The following is a 25703-nucleotide window of genomic DNA, read 5'->3' as shown; positions in this document are numbered from 1 at the left end:
TTCTCATTTGAATTGTTGATCTCTTTTTCATTTATCCCTAACCTTCCGATATTTAAAATTTACTTCAAAGCCCATGTAATTCAATATTTATAAGAGAGTTTGATACACAGTAGGCACTCGAGAATTGCATGATTTCTGAGTGAGCCAATGAATCTTTATTCATGAATTTGATGATAAATTATGTTAAACAACTGTTTAAGTTATTCTGAAAACAATCTTCCAACTTTATGGGGTGCATGCCAAATAAAAGACTCTGATAGTATAAACAGAAGGTTATTGTTGTGAACAATGAATAATAGACTATAAATAATAAATCCAAGTCTAGCATGGAGGAAAATTATACTGAAGACAGGAGTAAATGTTATAGTAATCATGCTTTGTTCATTTAACAAATATTCATAAATACTCGCTGGAAGTGTTGTTTTTGTTCAGTCTCTAAGTCATGTCTGACTCTTTGTGACCCCATGAACTGCAGCACACCACAATTTCTTGTCCTCCTCTATCTCCAAGAGTTTGTTCAAGCCCATGTCCATTGTGTGGATGCTGCCATCCAATCACCCCCTTCTTCTCCTGCCCTCAAGCTTTCCAGCATCAGGGTCTTTTCCAGTCAGTCAGCTCTCTACATCAGATGGCCAAAGTATTGGAACTTCAGCATCAGTCTGTCTGATGAATATTCTAGATTGATTTCCTTTAGAATTGATTGCTTTGATCTCTTTGCTGTCCAAGAAACTCTCAAAGGTCTTCTGCAGCACCACAATTAGAAAGCCTCAATTCTTCAGCACTCAGCCTTCTTTAGGGTCTAACTCTCACATCAGCATGACTACTAGAAAACCATAGCTTCAACTCTGTGGAACTTTGTTGGCAAAGTGATGTCTCTGCTTTTTAATATGCTGTCTAGGTTTGTCACAGCTTTCCTTCCAAGGAGCAAGTGTCTTAATATCATGTCTGCAGTCATCTTATGCAGTGATTTTGGAGCCCAAGAAAATAAAATCTGTCACTGCTTCCGCTTTTTCCCCATCTATTTGCATTAAGTGTTGGGACCCCAGATGCCATGATCTTAGTTTTTTGAATGTTGAGTTTGTCACTGTCCTCCTTCACTCTCATCAAGAGGCTCTTTAGTTACTCTTCTCTTTCTGCCATTAGAGTGGCATCATCTGCATATTTGAGGTTGTTGGTATTTCTCCTGGCAAACTTGATTCCAGCTTGTGATTCATCTAACCCAGCATTTCACATAATGTACTCTGCATATAATTTAAATAAGCAGGGTGACAATATACAGCCTTGATGTATTCCTTTCCCAATTTTGAATCAGTTTGTTGTTCCATGTCTGGTTCTAACTGTTGCTTCTTGACCTGCATACAGGTTTCTCAGGAGGCAGGTAAGGTTGTCTGGTATTCCTATCTATTTAATAATTTTCCAGTTTGTTTTGATCCACAAAGTCAAAGGCTTTAGCATAGTCAACAAAGCAGAAGTAGATGTTTTCTGTAATTCCCTTGCTTTTTCTATGATCCAGTGAATGGTCTAGTGGTTTTCCCTACTTTCTTCAGCTTAAGCCTGAATTTTCCAGTAACGATCTCATGATCTGAGCCACAGTCAGCTCCAGATCTTGTTTTTGCTGACTGCGTAGAGTTTCTCCATCTTTGGCTGCAAAGAATATAATCAGTTTGATTTCTGTATTAACCTTCTGGTGATATTTGTGTGTAGGGTGGGCTCTCATGTTGTTGAAAGAGGGTGTCTCTATGACCAGTGTGTTTCCTTGGCAAAACTCTATTAGTCCTTGTCCTGCTTCATTTTGTACTCCAAGGCCAAACTTGCCTGTTACTCCAGGTATCTCTTGACTTCCTATGTGTGCATTCCAATCCCCTATGATGAAAAGAACATCTTTTTTTTTTGGTGCTATTTCTAGAAGATCTTGTAGATCTTCATAGAACTGTGCTTCATAGATCCCTTTAGGTTCCAGTTTAAACCCATCATGTCACCATCACCGAGACATCCAGTCACCCTGTCCTGGGTCAAGTGCTTCCTCATACCCAAATCTTCTCCAAGGAGCCCTCTAAATGGTACGCTCAGGATGACAATAAAAGTTTAAGATGCTTTTCACAGTTAAGAAAGTTGTGTCTCATTTCTCAAAGATTAAAAAAATTGGAACAGTAAAATCTGTCTCATAGGGTTTTGATATTTAAATTAGATAATGAATCAGAAGTGCCTGACATACAGTAAGCTCAATAAATACCAACTTTCTATATTCTACTAAAACCTCCTTTCCATTAATGTCCAGGTCTCTGACCTGATTTTTCAACTACACATCAGTTCAGTAATGGACACTTCTAGGAAATTTATTTAATCACTTGTTTTCCTGAAGATAGTCATTATTTTTCCTTATCCTTTTGGTGTGATAGCCAGCTAGCTACATTGATATACTCAGGGTGCTGAAAAGACACAGATGGAACAGGTGAGGTTTGACTTTGATTTCCATAAAAATAGTGAAATCAAGGACACCTTGCATGTTTACTAGCTATTAGATATAATATTTCTGAATTGGATCTCCAAGATTTTGCCATTCTTATTAATGACTATTAATAAGTTGTTCTTATTAATGACTAAGAAGTGACTATTTTCACTCCTTTTTGCTTTATGAGCTTTTAATATATTCTGCAGTTGATTTCCTTTTTCAGTAATGTGTATTGCATATATAGCCTTCCAGACTGGCACTGGCTTTCCACTCTCTTAGCAGTGTTTTTTTAACAAAAAAGACAATTTAAAAATATGCTTTATGCTCATTAGAAGTTTCCTTGAAAGTTTTATTTGTTGTTTTCTTTAAAGACTTTACAAATGTCTTCCTGTTATGACTGCTATTGCTTGTGATGAGAAGACAAGTGTCATTCTTAATGATGTTTCCCAGAATACAACATATCAATTTCCCCTGCCTATTAGCATGATTTTTTTTCCACTAAAATAGACCCTTGAATTTGTCTTCAAGACCTTGCAAGCTTCTGCCAAAACCACAGTGGTCAACTTACAGAACTCTTTATTCATCTTTATGACTTTCCACATAGCATTGCTCCTGAATAAGGAGCTTCTTTTATAGGAAGTCAAGTACAACAGGGAGTAGAGGTTCTTGCTGTGCTAAAGAGGTTAAGGAATGGGTATTGGATGAGGTAGTTATAAATACTAGTTACAGCCATGTGGTCATTTGCAGTAAAAAAACCTAGAATATTTATGAAATTATTTTCATTTTATATGAATATATTTATGTATACATTAGCCATTTTTAGCTTCTCTCTCCTCTTTGCCTGCTTCTGGTAACAGAAAATGTGCTGCTACAAGTTAATCTTATACCTCATTGTATCTCTGTAGTAAAGATACAGGGTCACTTGGAGAGTGTGATTCAGCCAGAAGAGGAAAGAATGTCACCCTTAAATAGATAAATGAACTTGGTATTCTCTTTGAAGGAGAGAGCTTGTTTTGGCTGAATAAAGAATAATTGCATCATATTAACAGGAAGCATAGTTTTCCTGTGGTCCTTATTCAAAGTTGTGGTGTTCAAAGAGGTAATGAATGCTTAGTTAACAAGGAGGGAAGTTAACTAGTTAAGCTATTTTGGTGGATTGGTACTGTCTCAACTTAATCTATTTCCCAGAATTTGCTTCTCTGTATTGTTCTGGGTTATGGTTGGCCACAAAAAAGATTTGTGTAAGATTTGGAAGGTACTTGTGATGAAGCATCCCATCATTTCATGGGAAATAGATGGGAAAACATTGGAAACAGTGTCAGACTTTATTTTTGGGGGCTCCAAAATCACTGCAGGTGGTGATTGCAGCCATGAAATTAAAAGACCCTTACTCCTAGGAAGGAAAGTTATGACCAACCTAGATAGCATATTAAAAAGCAGAGACATTACTTTGCCAACAAAGGTCCATCTAGTCAAGGCTATGGTTTTTCCAGTGGTCATGTATGGATGTGAGAGTTGGACTGTGAAGAAAGCTGAGCGCCAAAAATGGATGCTTTTGAACTGTGGTGTTGGAGAAGACTCTTAAGAGTCCCTTGGATTGCAAGGAGATGCAACCAGTCCATCCTAAAGGAGATCAGTCCTGGGTGTTCATTGGAAGGACTGATGCTGAAGCTGAAACTCCAATACTTTGGCCACCTGATGCGAAGAGTTGACTCATTGGAAAAGACCCTGATGCTGGGAGCGATTGGGGGCAGAAAGAGAAGTGGACAACAGAGGATGAGATGGCTGGATGGCATCACCGACTCAATGGACTGAGTTTGAGTAGACTCCGGGAGTTGGTGATGGACAGGGAGGCCTGGCGTGCTGTGATTCATGGGGTCGCAAAGAGTCGGACACGACTGAGCGACTGAACTGAACTGAAGTGAACTGTGATGAAGTAGTCATGTTTCTAGGTTCCGGTGGTTGGTTCAGGGTTACAGAAACTATGGCAACTCATAATGTTGCTGCTGGTCTGGTAGTTCAATTTATTGTTGACTCACAACTCCTCGACCTCCCACCAGGTCTCTTACTCATGTTCTCTTTGTCTTTGACCAAGTGTGCATGTAGCATGATGGCATACTTCTGAAGTTCGCCCACTGCTGTGAGCCTGAAGGAGGTAAGAGAAAGACAAGTTTCAGTGTGTCTTGTGGGTCCCATTGTCCTCAAGTACACGTCAGTTTGTCCATGCTTTTTCCAGTTTGCCCACAGTTTGTCCAGTTGCCACATCCAACTTTCCTTCATAAATGGTACTTTAGTTGACTGACAGTGATCTCAAGCTCAAACCAAATACAAATATAATAGCTTTTATAGACTCTTCCACCAGCTCTAGCCCCTGCCTGTGAATAATCCTTATAACTAATCTCTTATCATACATCACTGGTGGTTCTCCTCTGAATATGCTCTGACACAATGTCTAAGAGGAAAGAACTGTATGATAAGTCACTTCAGTCATGTCTGACTCTTTGCAACCCCATGGACTGTAGCCCACCAACTTCCTCTCTCCAAGGGATTCTCCAGGCAAGAATATTGGAGTTGGTGGCCATGGCCTCCTCCAGGGGATCTTCCCAAACCAGGGATCAAATCTGAGTCTCTTATGTCTCCTGCATTGGCAAGCGAGTTCTTTACCCCTAACGCCTGGGAAACCCTAAAAGGAAAGGACTAAGGAAATTATGTTTATGATGATTTCAGACTCTAGACCCAGACTTGTGGTGTGAGGATCTTTAGGTGAAACTACCACTTTATATTACTGTAGAGAAAGTCTTCAAATTTAGACAACTTTGCACATATTTTGTATGGTTGATTTAAAGTCAAAAACTCAAGAGGAGAATGTTATCAGGAGAGAGTTACTCTGGACACCTGCTTCCATATGTCATGGAAGGAAATTTTATTTAGAATGAAATCCTCTGATGCAGACCACAGATGAAGCAACTGCAGGATTACCATTTCTTGTCTAGGATCTACATGTGTGTATCTCAGGTGTGGTCCTGCAGCAGAGGGGCTCTCTCTTATTAAGCTCTGGGGTTTTTGTTAGGCTTTTCCTATTACCTTGAGCACTGTGAGTTCAAAGAGAACACAGAAGTACTTTGCAGAATCTTCCAGTTGTAAGGTTGAAATGGTGAGGCTGGAGGTTATTTAAGTGATCTCTGAAAATTTATAGAGTAGTGACCATCCCTTGTAAGGAAAATCATCTCTCCACTAGGAGGTTGCTTATACCAAAAACTGTTGTAACTCCTCCAACTTGTTTCACGCTGACAGTTCACAGTGACTGCCTCTCCAATCTGAGTGAATATGTCTGTTTGATCTTGAATAACTTTCTGGGCTACCAGATCCTGTGGAAAAAATCAGAAAACAAAGATGAAGCAGTGAATAAAATAGTGTAGGAATTAGACTCATTTCAGACCACCCTCCCCCCAAAAAAGCAAACTGAAATCATAAGATGCTAGCTAATTCCAATCCTCCTTTCCTCCCCAAGTCCCTGTGAAGCACCACGTGCCTGTGTGCAGTCCTTTCACCCTGGACACTCACACCCATGTTTGGAAGCATCCCTACCAGAGAAGGTGAAGGCCAGGAACACCCAAAGCAGACTGGAGAGCAGCATGAGGCATGGATTCCCCTACACAAATGTGCTCAGTTCTGCCTCAAGCTTAGAGTTCAGTATTTTTATGTGCCTGGCAGCACATATGCATAATTCCTCAGTTCTTGTGTGACTCCTTCAAACAGGAAGTGGTGTTTGTCATATTCATATGTCATATGGTCTGTGTACAGATGAGAAAAAACGTCTGACTCACCACAAACTTTTACTTTGTCTATTTTTCTTTCACTGGCAATTAAGTTAGGCTGATCTTGAAAGGGGGCATTGAAAAAGCAGTTAGCAATAAAGGTTTGAGCTGAGGGAATTGAGGAACAAACTAGGTGTCATTCACTGATACATATTCAGGAAAATTATTTTGCCATACCATTTAAAACACCATTTGCTTTTTGTTTTTAAACTTTTTATTAGAGTGTAGGCAAAATGTTCATCTGAGGAGGACTTACAAATAACTGAGAAAAGAAGAGAAAAGAAAAGCAAAGAAGAAAAGGAGCGATATACCCATTTGAACGCAGAGTTCCAAAGAATAGCAAGGAGAGATAAGAAGGTCTTCCTCAGTGATCAGTGAAAAGAAATAGAGGAAAACAATAGAGTGGGAAAGACTAGAGATCTCTTCAACAAAATTAGAGATATCAAGAGAACACTTCATGCAAAGATGAGCACAATAAAGGACAGAAATGGTATGGACCTAAGAGAAGCAGAAGATATTAAGAAGAGGTAGCAAGAATACATAGAGAAGCTATACAAAAAAGATCTTCATGATGCAGAAAGCCATGATGGTGTGATCACTCACCTAGAGCCAGACATCCTGGAATGCAAAGTCAAGTGGGCCTTAGGAAGCATCACTACAAAGCCAGTGGAGGTGATGGGATTCCAGTTGAACTATTTCAAATCCTAAAAGATGATGCTGGGAAAGTGTTGCACTCAATATGTCAGCAAATTTGGAAATCTCAGCAGTGGCCATAGGACTGAAAAAGGTCAGTTTTCATTCCAATCCCAAAGAAAGGCAATGCCAAAGAATGTTCAAACTATGGCACAGTTGCACTCATATACATGCTAGCAAAGTAATGCTCAGAATTCTCCAAGCCAAGCTTCAACAATATGTGAACCGTGAACTTTCAGATGTTCAAGCTGGATTTAGAAAAGGCAGAGGAGCCAAAGATCAAATTGCCAACATAAGCTGAAACATCGAAAAAGAAAGAGAGTTCCAGAAAAACATCTACTTCTGCTTTATTGACTATGCCAAAGCCTTTGACTGTGTGGATCACAACAGACTGGGAAATTCTTCAAGAGATGGGAATACCAGACCACCTGACCTTCCTCCTGAGAAATCTGTATGCAGGTCAAGAAGCAACAATTAGAACTGGACATGGAACTGGACATGGACTGGTTCAAATTGGGAAAGGAATACATCAAGGCTGTCTATTGTCACCCTGCTTATTTAACTTATATGCAGAGTACATCATGTGAAATGCCGGGCTGGATGAAGCCATGGACTCAGTAATGAGGCTGGCAAAGTGCTCCTCTCCATTTATTCTGATCAAGTATCCTCAACAGAGGAAAGTTCTGCAGCCTAGGTCTGTGGAATATTCTGCTTCAGGTATGGATTTTGTATCTTGTTGCCCAGCCAATCAGAGATGAGACCACATACATGTTCTAGAAATACACCATTTCTGCCCTAGAATCAACTTCCTGTGGTTCAAAAAGAGGATTCAAACACTGCTTTCTTGAGACCAGCTTCACAAACATGTGGATATCTCTTAAGAGCTCACAATGCAAAGAAAGCTGACAATCTTTCAGAATTGGGTTGCCTTGGGATGGACTGCTGTTATTCAACTTGAGAGAGATTGGGATTGCAAATGTGACAGGAAACACACTTTGGTTAGGAATCTTTTACATAAAATTTCAATAAAGTTTATAAACTTACAAATCACAAATGCTATGTGTTAAATTATCTATTCTAATAGAAAATATATGCAATAGAGATATTATTTCCAACTTACAAACAAGAAAACGAAAGCTGAAAGAGATCAAGTAACTAACTTGAGATCACACATATAGCAGGTAGCATAGTAAGAATCACAATATATACCTATTTGGCTAAGTAGTCTATTCCCTGGGATTCCCCAGTGGCTCAGACGGTAAAGAGTCTCCCTGTAATGCGGGAGACCCTGGTTTGATCCCTGGGTCAGGAAGATCCCCTGGAGAAAGAAATGGCAACCCACTCCAGTATGCTTGCCTGGAAAAATCCCATGGACGAAGGAGCCTGGCGGACTACAATCCAAGGGTCGGAAAGAGTCAGACATGACTGAGTGACTTCCCTTTCACTTTCAAGTAGTCTACAGTGTTTGGAATTTGCCATGTGACCTACATTTGTGATACTCAGTAAATGTGTAAGTGTTAACAAAATTACGTTCTAAAAATACTGAGAACCTACTTTGTGGTTACCCTTCCTAATAGCCCCCAAACGAGAAGCAACCAAATGTGCAACATCTGGTGAGTGGATAAACAAAATGTAATTAATTTGTCAATGAATTTCTATTAGTCAATAAATATGAGTGAAATATTAATGTATACTACAAGATAAATAATTTTTTTCTAAAAAATTATGTTAAGGAAAAATAGCAAAACACAAAATTACATATTGAAAGTTCCCATGTATATGAAATATTCACAAAAGGAACTTATAAAGCTATAAATTAGATCAGTGGTTGCCAGGGGGCAAACGTGGAAATAAAGGACAACTATAATTGGGGATGCAGGATAATTTACTAAAAATTATTAAACTGGGAATTCAAAATGGAAGAATTTTAGGGAATGTCACTTGTACCTCAGTAGAGTTGCTTAAAAATAAATAAGAATTTTGTTCTGTCTTACCTGTGTCACAGTACAGGAAGAATGTTAGTTTAATTCAACATCTAGGTATTTATTTAAACAGTGATTTTGTCCACAATTTCCCTTGGACCTTTAAAAGTTATAAAAGCAACATTGTCTGTGAGCTCAAAATGTAGTTAAAAAAAATAAAACACATCTAGAGAAAATTTGCAAATACAAGATAATATTAATAGAGACTGTTCAGAATCTAAATCTACTTCTTGGAATCTGGTACTGCATACTCACTACAAATCTTCTTTCCAGGGAACAACTGAAATAAGCAAAGTAAACAGTATGGTTGTTGTTCAGTAGTTAAGTCGACTATTTTTGACCCCAAGGACTGCAGCATGCTAGTGTCCTCTGTCCTCCACTATGCCCTGGAGTTTGCTCAAATTCATGTCTATTGAGTCAATGATGCTATCTAACCACTTCATCTCATCTCACCTAAACAGCATGGGATAGGTGCTAAAAATCAGAGCAGTGCCTTCCACCAGCTTAGTCGCTCAGTCATGTATGACTCTTTTCAACCCCATGGACTGTAACCCACCAGGTTCCTCTGTCCATGGGAATTCTTCAGGCAAGAATACAGGAGAGGCTTGCCATGCCCTCCAGGGGATCTTCTCAACCCAGAGGTTGAACCCAGGTATCCTGCACTGCAGGTGGATTCTTTAGCATCTGAGCCACCAGGGAAGCCCATGAATACTCAAATTTAAATCATGTTCTGAAAAGAGAAACAGGATTGGAAGATTTCTCAATGGCTAACCTCTGGCTTACCTTCCCAAGAAAAGAAACACACCTACAGTTAATAAAGGAATATCTGAAAAGTCTCATTAACATCTCCTATTCAGAAGTATGAATGTATGTTTGGGGAGGGGATGCTAGACAAACAACAGTGTAGTATAGTGTTAGTTGCTCAATTGTGTCTCACTCTTTGCAACCCCATTGACTGTAGCCCACCAGGCTCTCCTGTCTATGGGATTCTCAGGGCAAGAATACCAGAGTGGGTTACCATGCCCTCCTCCAGGAGATCTTGTGGACCCAGAGACTGAACCCATACCTCTTATATCTCCTTCATTGACAGGCAGGTTCTTTACCAATAGCACCACTTGGGAAGCCCTGACAAAACAGAAGTCACTACAAATCGATTTCCTTTTTCTTTTCTCCAGATCACAGCAATCAGCCCACTTGAGGATAAGATAGTAAGAACATGACCACACCATTCAGAAAGCTCATTTGCTATGGAGCTTAATTCTGATGAGATGACTAATTCTTTGATAAATTTACCGACATACTGGAGGGGCTGTGTCCAAACCAGGAAGTATAGGCCTCCAACAGCAGGAAGCATTCTTTCAACTAATATGACAGAATCCTGAAATCTAAAACTATCATAATTATCTGAAATAGAGGCCAAGTCAATTGACCACTAGGTAAATTAAATAAATCTTCTTGAAGTGGCATGCAAGGTAGAAATGTTGACAAATACAGATAAATTAAAATGAGCCCCATTTAATCTTTTACTTTAGAGTTTGAATACTGTGGACTCTTAGAAATACTTTCATCTTTCGCACTACACACACACACACACACACACACACAAACACATACTCACATACATTGGCTTCCCAGATGGCTCAGTGGTAAAGAATCCACCTGCAAGACAGGAGACATGAGTTTGATCACTGGATCAGGAAGATACCCTGGAGAAACAAATGGCAACCCACTCCATTAGTCTTGCCTGGGAAAGCCTGTGGATAGGGAGCCTGGCAAGCTACAGTCCACCGGGTCACAAAAAATTGGACATGATTTAGCGACTAAAGAACAATATATATTCCTGGAACGTTTCTGGATCCACTTGCCCATGTGGGCTGCAGTGAAGCAAAATGCAGTGTTTATCACAGGGCACCAAGCAAGTGGCCCATGCAGCCAGGACTCAGAAGTCTGGAATTCCCGGATGGCTTTGAGGAAAATGTTTTAAAGATAAGGGGAGGGAAGAGAGTTGTGGGGTGTGTGATCAGCTTGTGGACATTCTTCTGGTTCGTTGGTGGTGAGGTAATCAGGAGTCAACACAATCAACCTTTTGTTTCCAACCAGTCTGAGTACTGGGTCTTCGTTAGTAGCTGGGATGGTAAAGCAGCCACTTGCAATGCAGGAGACCCAGGTTTGATACCTGGGTCAGGAAGATCTCTGGGAGAAGAAAATGGCAACCCACTCCAGTATTCTTGCCTGGAGAATTCCATGGAGAGAGGAGCCTGGTGACTACAGTCCATGGGGTTGAAAGGAGTCCGACACAATTGAACAACTAACACAGATAGTCTGAGGTCTAGTGTTCGTGAGCACATACAGTTAACTTCTTCCACCTGGTAGGGGTTTCAGCTTCTGCAAAACAGCCCAAAGGACTTGGCTCAGAATGTTACACACAGTCCTTGAGGGGGATCTGAAGGTCCCTGAACTTGCTTAATGGCTAAACTATTGGCGAAGACTCTTGAGAGTCCGTTGGACAACAAGGAGATCAAACCAATCAAACTTAAAGGAAATCAGTCCTGCATATTCACTGGAGGACTGATGCTGAAGTTGAAGCTCTAATACTTTGACCCCCTATATGAAGAACTGACTCATTGGGAAAAACCCTGATGCTGGGAAAGATTGAAGGCAGGAAAAGCGAATGACAGAGGATGAGATGGTTGGATGGCATCCCTGACTCGATGGCCATGAGTTTGAGCAACCTCTGGGAGTTGGTGATAGACAGGAAGCCTGGCGTGCTGAAGACACGACTCCATGACTGAACTGAACTGAAACTATTGTTTTGTCTTGCTTGATTGTTTTCCTTCCTTTCTGCATTTTCTCACTTCTCTGATTAAATTTATACTTTGGAACTTGGGGAAGGTCTAGGAGCTAAAGTTTTTCTACACACAAGAGGCAGAGAGAGGACACTGCAGGGGCAGATGGAGTGGTCTGCTCCAGGAAGGCCTCATAAGGTCCTGCCCAATTACTTATAGATAGATAGATAGTCTCCTGTGTGTGCTATGTATTGTTCACGAATGCAGGATGCAACAGTGAAGAGCAATAAAAAAGGAAAAAAAGGCCTATAGTGCAGTAGAAGGAGAAAAAATTAAACAGCTTTGTTTTCTAAAAAATTAGACAATTTTAAGTAGTGATAAGCACTTTAAAGACATTACAAAACTGTGTTAAGATAGAGAGTGACTCTTGGGATGAGGAAAGGCATCAGCTCTAAGTAGAGTATGGAGGGAGGGCTCCCCTCTGACACTTACTCTGCAATACCAGGCTCGGTATTGCATGAATCTCTCTCATGTTCAATTTTATTTCTGTAAGTAGCCAGTATCTTCCTGCTGGGCACTGGGCTCAGCATTGGCATTCATTGCTTCATTCGCTTCTTATCAGAACCCTGCATGGTAAATTCTATCAATAACCACAGTGCAGAGCTGAGGAAATTGAAGCATAAAAATTCTTGTCACAATCCTAAGGTCACACAACTAATGAATGCTAGATCTAGAAATACAACTTAAGTCTTTGGTTTTAAGCACTTTGCTCCACTGTCTTCCTAAAGTAGGGTGGACCCAATCTTGAGGGGTTCCAGTCAGAATTGCGAACACACATGCAAACCACCTAGTGCAACACCTTCTCTGTCACAGGCTCTCAACCAGCTGTGGTAATGTACAAGACCTTGGAGGATTGGAAGCCATGGTATGAAATTCCAGATGAGTCTATTTACAAGATAAAGCTCAATATTTTCTGAGGTTTGTTTAGCAGTTTACACAGAAGATTTCATGTATTATCATAAATATCAGTGGTCTGTTATGTTTCTTACTGTTAATGGGAAATCAGTTCCCATTAACTGATGGTAACCACCTTAAATATAAAGTATTACGTTGAGACAATGGGTAGCATCATATAACACAGAAAGAGTATACCAAGCTGTGTTTGCTACTATAGTCTGTTAGTGTTTTCATAGTTGACTTTTGCTCCCACTTCTCAGGATATTTCTACACTACAAGACAAGCAGTAAATACAATGTGACTTAATAGATAAAAATCTCCCATCTTGTGCAACTATTCCAAGCTTTCTATTCATGCAGACCATAGTCATCACATGTGTTTATTTTTCATTTGGAATCAATCACTTTCACATCTGTCTGGCAAAAGCAAAAAAAAGAAAAAAGAAAAAAAAAACAGCCAGTTTTCTTGAATCCTCTCTCCCTTGAATTTTGCATTGCAAAGTTTACTGAGTGGTTCAATTTTGGCAGCTGCTATTGTGATTATGCTTCCCTACAATTTAATCCAAGATCACTGGAGGGGAGCAGGGAAGCCAGAGAAAGCCTCACAAAATGTTTGAGCAGGACACCAGGTGGCAGTATGTCAGCTTTCATTCTTGCTGCATCCAGTGTGCTAGAGTCCGATTCTCAGGATGGAAAAACAGATTTAGACAAAGGAGTCACAAAGGGGTGACGTATGAGTTGAAACATGAAGGAATTCAGAGGTACATCATGTTCATAGTTGGGTGGATAGCATCACTGGCTCAGTGGTAAAGAATCCACCTTCCAGTGGATTCAATCCCTGGGTCTGAAGATCCCCTCAAGAAGGAAATGGCTACCCACTCCAGTATTCTTGCCTGGGAAACCCAATGGACAGAGGATGAGTCACACACGACTTAGTGACTAAACAACAGCAAAGCATCACAGGAGAGAGGGAAAAACAAGGGACACAGGTCTTGATTGGGAAACAAGCTTGGAGTGTTTAAAGAATGAAATCTCATTGTAGCCCTTGTTTTTTCCAGCACACTGTTACTTAAGAAACTTACTAAAGCATCCGGCACTGTCAACTAGTTAGTGGATGCTTTGCTCATTTACTGATCCTGGGACAGTTGAATCTATGTTTGGGCATTTTCTTTCTTAGTTCCCTTTAGCATCCAGTTTAAACCAGTAATGTCACCACCACTGAGACATCCAGCCACCCAGTTCTGGGGCCAAGTGATTCTCCATAGTCCAGACCTTGCTTCTAAGCAGCCCTCTAAAATGCAACACACTGGCCATAATACAAGGTAGAGAAGCTTTTCACAATTAGAAAAGATAGGGCTCATTCCCAAAGTATTTTTTTTTAAAGGAAATAATAAATCCTATCTCTTAGGGTTTTGTTATTTAAATTAGATAATGAATCTGAAAGGCAAACACAGTGCTTGACATTGAGTAAAGCTCAGTAAATACCAACTTTCTTTTTTCCAGTAAATCCTACCTCTCCTTCAATGTCTAGGTCTGTGACTTGTTACTGTTTGTTCTTTTCTCCACATCAGTTCAATGATGGAAGCATCTAGAAAATTCACTTAATCACTTATTTTCCTGGAGACAGTCATTATTTCTCCCTATTTCCTGGAGTCATATTCTCTTAGCCACACTGATGCTCAGAGTACTGAAACGACCCAGATGGTATGCCTATATAAAGTATTGTTTTCATTTCCCTAATTAATAATAATATTAAGGTCTTTATATATGCATTAGCTATCAGTTATCTTATTTCTGAGTTAGATCTCCAAGATTTTGTCATTCTTTATTATCTGTTTTCTTAATGATTTAAAGGAACTTCTAACATATTCTGCATTTGAGTCCTTTTTCAGAAATATGCACTGCAAATACTGTTTATCAGTCTGTGCTTTGACTTTCAAAACTCTTAGTGGTGATTTATAACAAACACAATTTAAAAATATGTTCTCATGTTCATAAGAAACTGGCTTGGATATTTAGTTTGTTTTCTTTAAACTCTATAAATCTTTCTTTCTTTCTTTTTTAGCTTGGTGGCTTCTATTGCTTCTGATGTGAAGTTATCAGCTCAGTTCAGTCTCTCAGTCATGTACTACTCTTTGCAAACCCATGGACTGCAGCACACCAGGCTTCCCTGTCCCTCACCAACTCCTGGAGCTTGCTCAAACTTAAGCTCATTGAGTCAGTGATGCCATCCAACCATCTTATCCTCTGTATTCCCCTTCTCCTGCCTTCAATCTTTCTCAACATCAGAGTCTTTTTCCAATGAGTCAGTTCTTCGCATCAGGTGGCCAAAGTATTGGAGTTTCAGCTTCAGCATCAGTCCTTCCAATGAATATTCAGGACTGATTCCCTTTAGAATTGACTGGTTGGATCTCCTCGCTGCCCAAGGGACTCTCAAGTCTTCTCCAACACCACAGTTCAAAACCATCAATTCTTCTATGCTCAGCTTTATGATCCAACTCTCACATACCTACACAACTACTGGAAAAACCATAGCTTTGACTAGATGGACCTTTGTTGGTAAAGTAATGTTTCTGCTGTCTAGCTTTGTCACAGCTCTTCTTCCAAAGAGCAAACATCTTTTAATCATTCTTAATGATGTTTCCCAGAATACAATGTCTTGCAAACATCTGTCACAACCAGAGTGGTGGACTTGCAGAATTCCTTATTTAAATTTATGAATTTCCTCATAGCATTGCTCCTGAATAAGGAGATTGCTTTATAGGAAGTCAAGTATAGCAGTGAGGGGAAGTGCTTACTATGAGCAAACAGGTTATGGGATGGGTAATGGAAGAGGTCATTATAAATACCAGCTGTAATGTGATCACTTGCAGGAATGAGAACAATAATACTTATGAAAATTTGTTTTTCATTTTTATATAAATATATTTATGTATTATATTAACCAATTTTTAACCCCCCCTCCCATTTTCCGCCTGTAGTAACATAAGGAAGGTATGTTAACATAACTCAATCTTATATCTTATTTTATCTCAGTAGTGAAGATACAGGATTCAGTGGGAGAGTGTGGCTAGCTAGGAGATAAAATAACATCACCTACAAATGGATAAATGAACTTGCTCTAATCTTTGAAGGATAAGGTTAGAAGGTATTTTGGGTTGAATGAGGAATTACTGCATCATAACAGCAAGAAGTGTGGTGCTGGAGAAGACTCTTGAGAGTCCCTCAGACTGCAAGGAGATCAAAGTAGTTAATCCCAAAGGAAATCAACCCTGAATATTCATTGGAAGGACTGATGCTGAAGCTGAAACTCCAATACTGTAGCCACTTGTTGAGAAGAGCCAACTCATTGGAAAAGACCGAGCCTGATCCTGGGAAAGATGGAAGGCAAAAGAAGAGGGCAGCAGAAGATGAGACAGTTGTATGGTACCAGCAAATCAATGGACATGGATTTGAGCAAACTCTGGGAGGTAGTGGAAGATAGAGGAGCCTGGCGAGCTGCAGTCCATGGAGTCACAAACAGTCAGACACGACTTAGTGACTGAACAGCAACAACAACATGAGCAAGAAGCACAGCTTTCCAATCGTCCTTATTCAAAAGTGGTTAAAAGAGTACAGATGGATGACAAGTTGACAAAGAGGGTACTGTAGCAGCTTTGATCTATCTTAACTAACTGGAAACATCTTTCCCAGAATGTGCTTCCCGTATTGTTCGGACTTAAGAGTTGGCTGCCAAAGGAACTTGTCTAACATTTGGAAGGTCGTTGTGATGAAGCAGCCACAGTTTTTATATTTGGGGGTTTGTTGCAGGGCTCCAGAGACTATGGTTAATTATACATGTTGCTGCTGATCTGATAGCTCATCTTATTATTGACTCACAACTCCTTCACTTCCAACCAAATCTCCTCATCTTCTCTTTGTCTTGGGCCAAGTATGTATGTAGCATGATGCCAAAAGACACCTGCTTCTCCTAAGGTCACCCACTACTCTGAAACTGAGGGAGGTGAGACATAGACAAGTTTTAGTGTGTCTTTGTGGGCTCCATTATCTTCATGGTTCTAGTATGTCATTTGAGGTACAGTTCATCCATGCTTCAGTCTCTATCCAGTGTTCTTCTACAAATATTACTCCAACTGACTAACACTAAATTCAGTCTCAATACCAGATACTAAGATAACAGCTTTGTGTACACTCTTTCACCAGGCCTAGCAATTGTCTGAATCCTAATCTTTATAACTAATTTCTTATTCAACACCACTAGTGGTTCTGCTTCTCTGATTGTGCCTTAAGGGACAAAAGCCCAAGAAGAAAGGAGTAAGGAAATGATTTTCATGACGATTAATGATAACTATACCCAGATTTGTGATGTGAGTGTATTTTAGGGAAACTGTCACTTTAAATTATTATGGAGCAAGTTTACAGCTTTAGACAACTTTATACATCTTCTGTATGATTGACTTAAAGTCAAGAATTCAAGAGAACATATTAGTTGACAGTCACTCTGGACACCTGCTTCCAAGTGACATCAAAGAAGCTTTTATTTAGAATTAAATCCTCTGATCCAGACTACAGATGAAGCAACCGCAGGACTACCATTTCTTGTCTGGGGTCTGCAGCTGTGCCTTTCAGCTGGGGTCCTGCAGTAGGGGGGCTCTCATTTATTTAGTTCTGGGGTTTTTGTTCAGCTTTTCCTATTACTTCAAGCACTGTGAGTCCTGGAGAGCACAGAAGTACTTTGCAGAATCTTCCAGCTCTAAGGCTGGAATGGTGAGGCTGATGGATTTATGAGCTTTCTGGAAATTTACGGAATAGCGGCCGTCCCTTGCATTCCCATCATCTGAATGCTGACGAATAAGGTAAGTCATCTGTCCACTGGGAAGCTGCTTGTACCAAAAAATGGAGTACTTGTACATGTCCCAACTTGTTTCATACCGACAGTTCAGGGTGACTGTCTTCCCCACTTCACTGACTATGTGTGGTTGGTCTTGAGTAACACTCTGAGCCACACCATATCCTGTGGGAAAAAAAACAACAAAAAGAAAACAGAGCTGAAATAGTGAACAAAATAATGTAGAAATTAGGCTAATTTTGGACCCAAATATTTACAAACCAAACTGAAATCCTAAGATGCTTGCTTTTCTCCAATCCTCCTTTCCTCCCCAAGTCCCTGTGAAGTAACACATGCCTGTGTGCAGTCCTTTCACCCTGAACACTCACACCCATGCCTGGAAGCATCCCTACCAGAGAAGGTGAAGGCCAGGAACACCCAGAGCAGGCTGGAGAGCAGCATGATGCATGGACTCCCCAGGACAAGTGTGTCTACTTCTGCCTCGAGCTAAGATTTCAGTGTCTGTAAGTGCCTGGCAGCACATTTACACAGCACCTGGTTCCTGTGTGGCTCCTCCCCCAGACGGGAGGTGCCATTTGTCATGTTCCTAGACCAGCTGGTCTGTGCTCAGGAGGAAAACAGTTTGGCTCACCACAAACTTTTACTCTGTCTACTCATGTTTCCCTGGTCATTAAATTTGGCAGATCCTGGAAGAGGGCTTGAAAAAAGCAATTAATATTAAAGATTTGAATTGAAGGGAACTAAAGATTAAACAAGTTGACATACACTGGTAATTATTCAGTAAAATTATTTGCCATCCTGTTTAAGATATAATTTTGTATAGCCTATGAAACTTTCTTGAAATCTACTGATTGGTCATTCATTTAGCCTATACTTACTTTTCTCCATCCAGAATCTACTGACTGTTTTAAAACATTCACAGATCTTAGGCCTTCTGGGAGAAAAGCAATCTTATCCAAAATAATTAATGTATCTCTTTTGTTTTTCCACTGAGTCCCAGAGCTCTACTTAGATTTTTCAATAAATAAAATTACTGCAACATGAAGTGATTTTAGAAAATCAGCCCATCTGAGTTTCAGAGCTTATTCAGTGGTTTATATTTAAATAAAATTATAACCAGAATAAAATATTATTCTTTTGAAATCTGATATTGATTTCATATCTATCAAGAAATTGATATTAATACAATTTTACCAAAATATCATAACCTTATACATCAATTTTGACATACACTCTTAGGTTTTCATACATCACTCTAAGAAATTTTATCACATGTATAAGTTCTTGTACCATCACTGAAATCATGACACAGAATACCTTCCCCATCCCTGCAACTCTTTATAACCCTGCTAACTACTCATCTCCTTTTCATCTTTATATTTTGTGCCTTTGAGAATGTTGTTTAAGCAAAATCACACTATGTAAGCATAATAATAATCCAATAAGTGTAATCATATACCATGTAGCCTCTGAGAGCGACTATTTATTCATCCAGCATAACATCCTGAGATCCATCTAGGCTATTGTTGTTTAGTCTCTAAGTCCTGTCTGACTCTTTTGTGACCCCATGTACTGTAGCCCACCAGGCTCCTCTGTCTATGGAATTTTCCAGGCATGAATACTGGAGTGAGTTGCCTTTTCCTTCTCCAGGGGATTTCTTGACCCAGAGATCAAACCCACATCTCCTGCTTCGCAGGAAGATTTTTACCACTGAACCACCAAGGAAGCCCCATCTAGGCTATTGCATATATCAGTAGTCTGTTTCTTTTAATCACTACAGACTGTTACCATCTTAGGATATTCTGACTCTGAATTTCTTTACCTTACAGTGGCAAGACAGTGATGAACTTTCAGTAGAAAGTAGAAACCATACTTTGAATTTTTAAATATGATCTTCCCCCCTGCTAGCAACATGTGGTATAACATTCCCTGGTGATTCTGGGCAGCAGCAGTGAGCTGAGCTCCTGGCCAGCCCTGAGATCAGGAGGGTAAACAACAGACACACTTACATTCACTCTGTACTCATACAACCATTCTGTTTTTTACTTTTAGTGTGTGTGTTAGGTTCCTGCAGTTGTGTCCGACTCTGAGATGGTATGGACGGGAGCCCACCAGGCTCGTCTGTCCATGGGAGTCTCCAGGCAAGAATACTCGAGTGTGGTGCTGTGCCCTCCTCCAGGGGATCTTCCTGATCCAGGGATTTAACCTGCATCTCTTATGTCTCTGCTTTAGCAGGCAGGTTCTTTATCCATTACAGCCACCTTGGAAGCCCCACTTTCAGTACAGTACTCAATAAATTATATGAGATTTTCAACATTTTAATATAAAATAGACTTTGTGTTAGATGATTTCACCCAGCTGTACGTTAATGTCGGTGTTGAGCACCTTTAAGGTAGACTGGGTTCAATTCAGTGGGTTAGGTATATTAGATGCATTTTCCATTTATGATCCTCTCAACTGAAAATGGTTTATTGAGACACAATTCTATTGCAAGTTGAGAAAAACCTATAAATAATATGGCATTGTACAGATGTGTTACAGCGGATTTATTTGTCTATTCACCCAGTGAAGAACATTTGGCTAGTTTCCAGTTTTTGATCATCAGAAATGGAGCTGCTATGAATATTCAAGTACAGATTTTTGAATGAATATAATTTTTCACTTTTCAAGCATTAATACCCAGGAGTGTGATTGCCGAGCTGTAAGGTAAGTGAATATTTAAGTTTAGGTGAAACTTCTGAACTTTTTTCCAGAATGGCTGGACCATTCACCCACCAGCAATGCATGAGTGATCCAATTTTTCTGCAGTTTTGCCAGAACTTGGCATTGTCAGTATTTTTAATTTTAGCCTGTGAGAAATGTGAAGTGTTACTTTGTGGCTTAATTTGCATTTCCCTAACTACTAATAATGCTAATCATGTCTTTATATTCTTATTTCATTACCAGATAGCTTTTTGGTAAAGTGTCTGTGTTAATCTTTTGTCCAGGTTTCAACTGGATTGTTTGCTTTCTTCCTGCTGAGTTCAGAGAGTTCATTGTATTCAGAATACAGTTTTTTGATGAAAATGTATTTACAACTATTTCCTGCCTTTCTGTGGTTTATCTTTTTCCTTCTCTTAATAGTGTCTTTTACAGAGCAAACATTTTTAATTTTGATGAAATCTAAGTGATTTTTTTTTTTTTTTTTTATGAATTGTGCTTTTGGGGTCATGTCAAAAGTCTTTTTGTCCAGACTTTGGTCATGAAGATATTCTCTTTATGTTTTTCCTAAAAAATTTGTAATGTTACACTTTATACCTGGATGTATGGTTCACTTTGAGACGATACTCAAATTTTTGTATAAGGTGTGATATTTAGGTCAAGTTTCAATTGTTTCCCAAGAATATCCAATTGTCCTAACCTCATTTGCTCATAAAACTATGTTACCACTCTAGAATTGAAAGAGACACGTGTACCCCAGTGTTCATCACAGCACTGTTTACAATAGCCAGGACATGAAAGCAACCTAGATGTCCATCGGCAGATGAATGGATAAGAAAGTTGTGGTACATATACACAATGGAATATTTCTCAGCAATTAAAAAGAACACATTTGAATCAGTTCTAATGAGGTAGATGAAACTGGAGCCTATTATACAGAGTGAAGTAAGTTAGAAAGAAAAATACCAATAAAGTATATTAATGCATATATATGGAATTTAGAAAGATGGCAACAACGACCCTATATGTGAAACAGCAAAAGAGACACAGATATAAAGAAAAGACTTTTGGACTCTGTGGAGAAGGCAAGGGAGGGATGAAAGAATAGCATTGAAACATGTATATTACCATATGTGAAATGGATGACCAGTCCAAGTTCAACACATGAAACAGGGCACTCAAAGCTAGTGCAGTGGGACCACCCAGAGGGGTGGGATGGGGGGGGAGTGGGATGAGGGTCAGGATGGGGGACACATGTACACCCATGGCTGATTCATGTCAATGTATGGCAAAAACCACCACAATATCATAAAGTAATTAGCCTCCAATTAAAATAAATTAATTAATTTAAAAAAAAAAACCCACCTTGCTACCTCTATTGAATTGTCTTTGCATTTTGTCAAAAAATAAGCTTTCCTGACCTGTGTGGATCCACTTCTATACAATGACTCACTAACATAAACTTGTTAATGATACTCTTTCATTCCCTTAGAATGTAACAGAACCTGCAGAATAGTTCTCTTTTTTATTCTGATATTTATAATTTGTATTTTTTTCTTTTTTCCTTTGATAATTCTACCTAGGAATATATCAAGTTTATTAATTATTTTAACAAAATTTGCTTTGTATTTCATGGTTACCTCCATAGATTTCTTTGTATTTCACCAGTTATACATTTTATTATTTACTTCTTTCAGTTTATGTTGGGTTTAATTTGCTTTTCTATCATCTTTTCTTAAAAACCTTGATAGTAGTTTATCAACCTTTTTTCTTTAGTAATATAAGTATTTAAAAAGATAAATTTCTTTTTATGTATTATTTTAGCTGCATCTCATACATATTTAATGTGCTCTCACATTTACTTTCAAAATATCTTCCAGCATCCATTGTAATTGTTTCTTTAACCTAGGGTTGTTTTAAAGTTATAGTTTTTAAATATATACCAACTATTTGGGAGTTTCTAGAGATGTCTCTTTGCACTTAATTTTCCATATCGTTTCCATTTTAGTCAAAAAATAAATTCTATATAATGTCAGTTTTCCTAAATATATTAAGACTTCTTATGCAGAAACAGATTGTGTGTCTGTGTGTATTTCATCTACTCAGCAGGCTGTGTCTGGAGCCTCGGCTGCAGGTCTGGGCACAGGCTGCGGGTGCCCGGGGAGCACCGTGCACTTGCTGCACAGAAGTAGGTGCTGAGTCTCCAGGCTGGGAAGTTGCGATGTGCAATGAGAGCTTTGGGCACTCTTACTGAGGAAAACGGTGAATCTTCCCTCTTCCATTTCATTCACAGCTGAACGTATGGCTATCAAGAATGCAGGGCCTTTACCAGGGTATTGCTGGTACCACAGGAAGCAGTTAAATGCACTCTTCTCACAACTACAGTTCAGAATGGAAATCTCTCCTTCCTGGACTGTCAGAGATCGAGGGCTCTGTTTCACTTGCTGTTGGTCACTTTTTTCCTTTTGTTGTCCATTCACCCCTGCTTAAAGAGATAAAAGCCATTAATTCCATAAAATATGTTTCTTTTTTAAGACTAGCTGCATGAACTTGTTTGTAACCCAATTTTCTCAGTCCTCCCAATTAATGAGATATCCTAGGTTTCTCCCCTACAACTCACAGCCTAGTTGAAGCCACAGAATCAAAAGTGATGCTCCCAGTATCTTGTCCACTGTTTCTGGCACCAGTGTTCAGTGGCAACTCAAGTTCCTCTTCTGCTCTTCTCAGCCAGCTAGAACTCTGACTTTAAGTTCACACCTGCTTTTATTCTTTCAGTAGGTCCCACTCTTTCATAAGTGTTACCTCAAACCTATCTCTCTCAAAAGTACTACTTCTCATTCAGTGCTAATTGAGAATCACCGAAAATTAAATTCACTGGAATCAGTGAATTCACTGGAATTCAACTGGGAATCAGAAATGCCCCCCTTACAAGCATAAAGACCAGATTAGAATTTCTCTCACACTATCCCCTTCTTCCTTTTCCTCACACCTCCTAGAAGGTTAAAAATCGTGTATCAGAACAGTTTGATGTTTTAATAGGAATAGGATTAGTTTAAAATAGGGAAGAGAGGGCCTCGCACGAATTCACAAGATTAGCATTACAGGGTATTTCTTTTTTATTACAAATACTAATTAAAGTCTGTTGCGAATACACAAGGGGCATAATATATCATTCAAGCAAAGCTTATGGAGCAGAATATAAAGATACATAGTCCTTTTGCCCTGATGGAACTTAAATATTAACATGATCATTCAATGCTTCCACACTTTACATGATCCTAAGAATTAATAAAATATAATTAGATCAATTTCAAGTTATATTTCTTCTAAAATGTAAATCAGGCAAATAAAATGTCTCCAAGAATATGCATGGAGAAAATAAACTGAGAAGCACTGGAATAATCTGCTCTGGAGGACATTTGATCTCCAAACGGATAAGATTGGCTAGGAAAATTCTGTAGAATGCAGAAGATATGAGACCATGATCATTCAGTAAAGAAACATTTTTGGTAGTTCTCATCCTGAGTTACACCTTATCCTCACAAGGAAAATACAAAAATGTGAAGAGTCAATTTGGCTTTTGATGTCAATACATCAGGGGATACAGGCAGAAATTAAGGAGCTCATTTTTTTTAAGCACAAAGAAGAGTTTGTGGTCTCTGTCTTTGATGTCATCTCAGACACTAAAACAAAGAAAAACATCATCACAGTTCAAAAGGAGACAATAATAACCATTCCCACTCCTCAATCTAATCCCATCTACTCCAGCTCTTAAAGGGAATGTTTTATTCTTTGTTGAATTTTTGGTGTGTTTTCTCTTATTTAGTCACTCATTGATGCATGTCTTCAGTATATATATACTTATGCCTACTAAATGGTCATACTTGGGTCTCATTTAAGAAAGAGACAGAAGTAACAATCTTCAGCCTACCCACTCCTAATACTCAAGTACATTCAGATAAAAGCTACTAAAGAGAAATGTGTTTCTATATGATGCACCCAAGAAAATGATAATGGACTCACTTCTGGGCTCGGTCAGAGAGTAGTTCTAATGGAGGAGCTGCTTGAACTGGAACTTACACCATCACTAGATTTCTTAGTAAAGAATGGGGTAAGGGAATTCTGGCACTGTTTAACTCAGTATGATGGGAATTTGGGATGTATCTGGGTGAAAACATTATAAATTTATATTAGAGATATTAATGTGGCCTTAATCTCAGAGGACAAAACATATTATTTAAAGAAATGTTAATTTTCAAAGCTATATTTTTAAAACTGTTAGACTAAAATATACACAGATACTATTTAGGTAGATGGATGGATACCTACATACATACAAGATTGAGAGATGTAAACTGAAGCAAAGTTGGAGATAAAAATTTGATATTTAAAGGATCTTTTCTGGCTCCTTGAAGAATCTGTCTATGTGGGATAAAATCTTGAAGAATCTGTGTATGCTTCTCTGAAGCAGCGTTGCCCCTCTGTGGCCATACAGAGATATTACTCTGAATGACTTTATCCAGCTTCTTAAAATGGGGAAAAGACAAGTTTCTTCAGTAAGTGGTGTTGACCATATTGAACACCTACAAGGATAAGACCAAAACTAGAACATTTTCTCACAACATATACAAATATAAACTCAAAATGGATTAAAGACTGAAATGTAAGACCTGAAACCTTAAAACTCGCAAAAGAAAATATAGACAGTATATTCGTTAACGTCCTCTTTGCAATATTTTTTCTGTCTCAAAGGCAAGGGCAACAAAAACAAAAATAAATAAATGGGACCTAATCAAACTAAAATCTAATGCACAACAAAGAAACCATCAACAAAAATAAAAGACAAACTACTGAATGGCAGTAGATATTTGCCATAAGGGGTTTATATCCAAAATACATGAAGACTTCATATACCTCAATATCAAAAACACAGTCTGATTGAAAAATGGGCATAGGGCCTAAGTAGCCATTTTTCCAAAGAGATAGCCAACAGGTACATGAAAAGATACCCAAAAGCTCTAATATTCAGAAAAAGAGCAAATCTATGTCAAAATGAGGTGTCACCTCACATCTATCAGTATGGCTATCATCAAAAGAAAAAAAAATAACAAATGTGGTGAGGATGCAGAGGAAAGGAAAACCTAGTGCACTGCTGCTGGGTTGTAAATTGCTGCAGCTACTATGGAAAACATTATGGAGATTCCTCTCAAAACACTAAAAATATAACTACCATATAATCCAGCAATTCCTCTCCTAGGTATTTATCAAAAGAAAACAAAAATTCAAAACTGTATCTGCACCCAAATGTTTATAGCAGCATTATTTACAATAACCAAGATTCAGAACCAAGCTAAGTGTTCATTCACAGATGAATGGATAGAGAAAATACTGACCTTTCATCTAACTATCTATCCATACACACACAGACACATACACACACACCACAATGGAAAATTAATCAAATATA

The 25703-nt window shown here is 38.8% G+C and overlaps 1 pseudogene and 1 gene segment (V, D, J or C); both read right to left on the bottom strand.

Annotated features, from left to right (window-relative positions):
* Positions 1 to 4517: 4517 nt before the first annotated feature.
* Positions 4518 to 6089, bottom strand: LOC122444195 (annotated as a pseudogene).
* Positions 6090 to 17381: 11292 nt separating this feature from the next.
* LOC122444194 lies at positions 17382 to 18021 on the bottom strand. The segment is given in 2 exon segments: positions 17382 to 17701; positions 17929 to 18021. Coding segments are annotated over 2 exon segments (369 nt in total).
* Between the last annotated feature and the right edge of the window lie 7682 nt (positions 18022 to 25703).

Source organism: Cervus canadensis, chromosome 6 (assembly GCF_019320065.1).
Source record: "Cervus canadensis isolate Bull #8, Minnesota chromosome 6, ASM1932006v1, whole genome shotgun sequence".
NCBI classification, from domain to species: domain Eukaryota; kingdom Metazoa; phylum Chordata; class Mammalia; order Artiodactyla; family Cervidae; genus Cervus; species Cervus canadensis.
The sequence above is the reverse complement of the archived record's forward strand: the minus strand, read 5'-3'. Positions and strand labels throughout refer to the sequence as shown.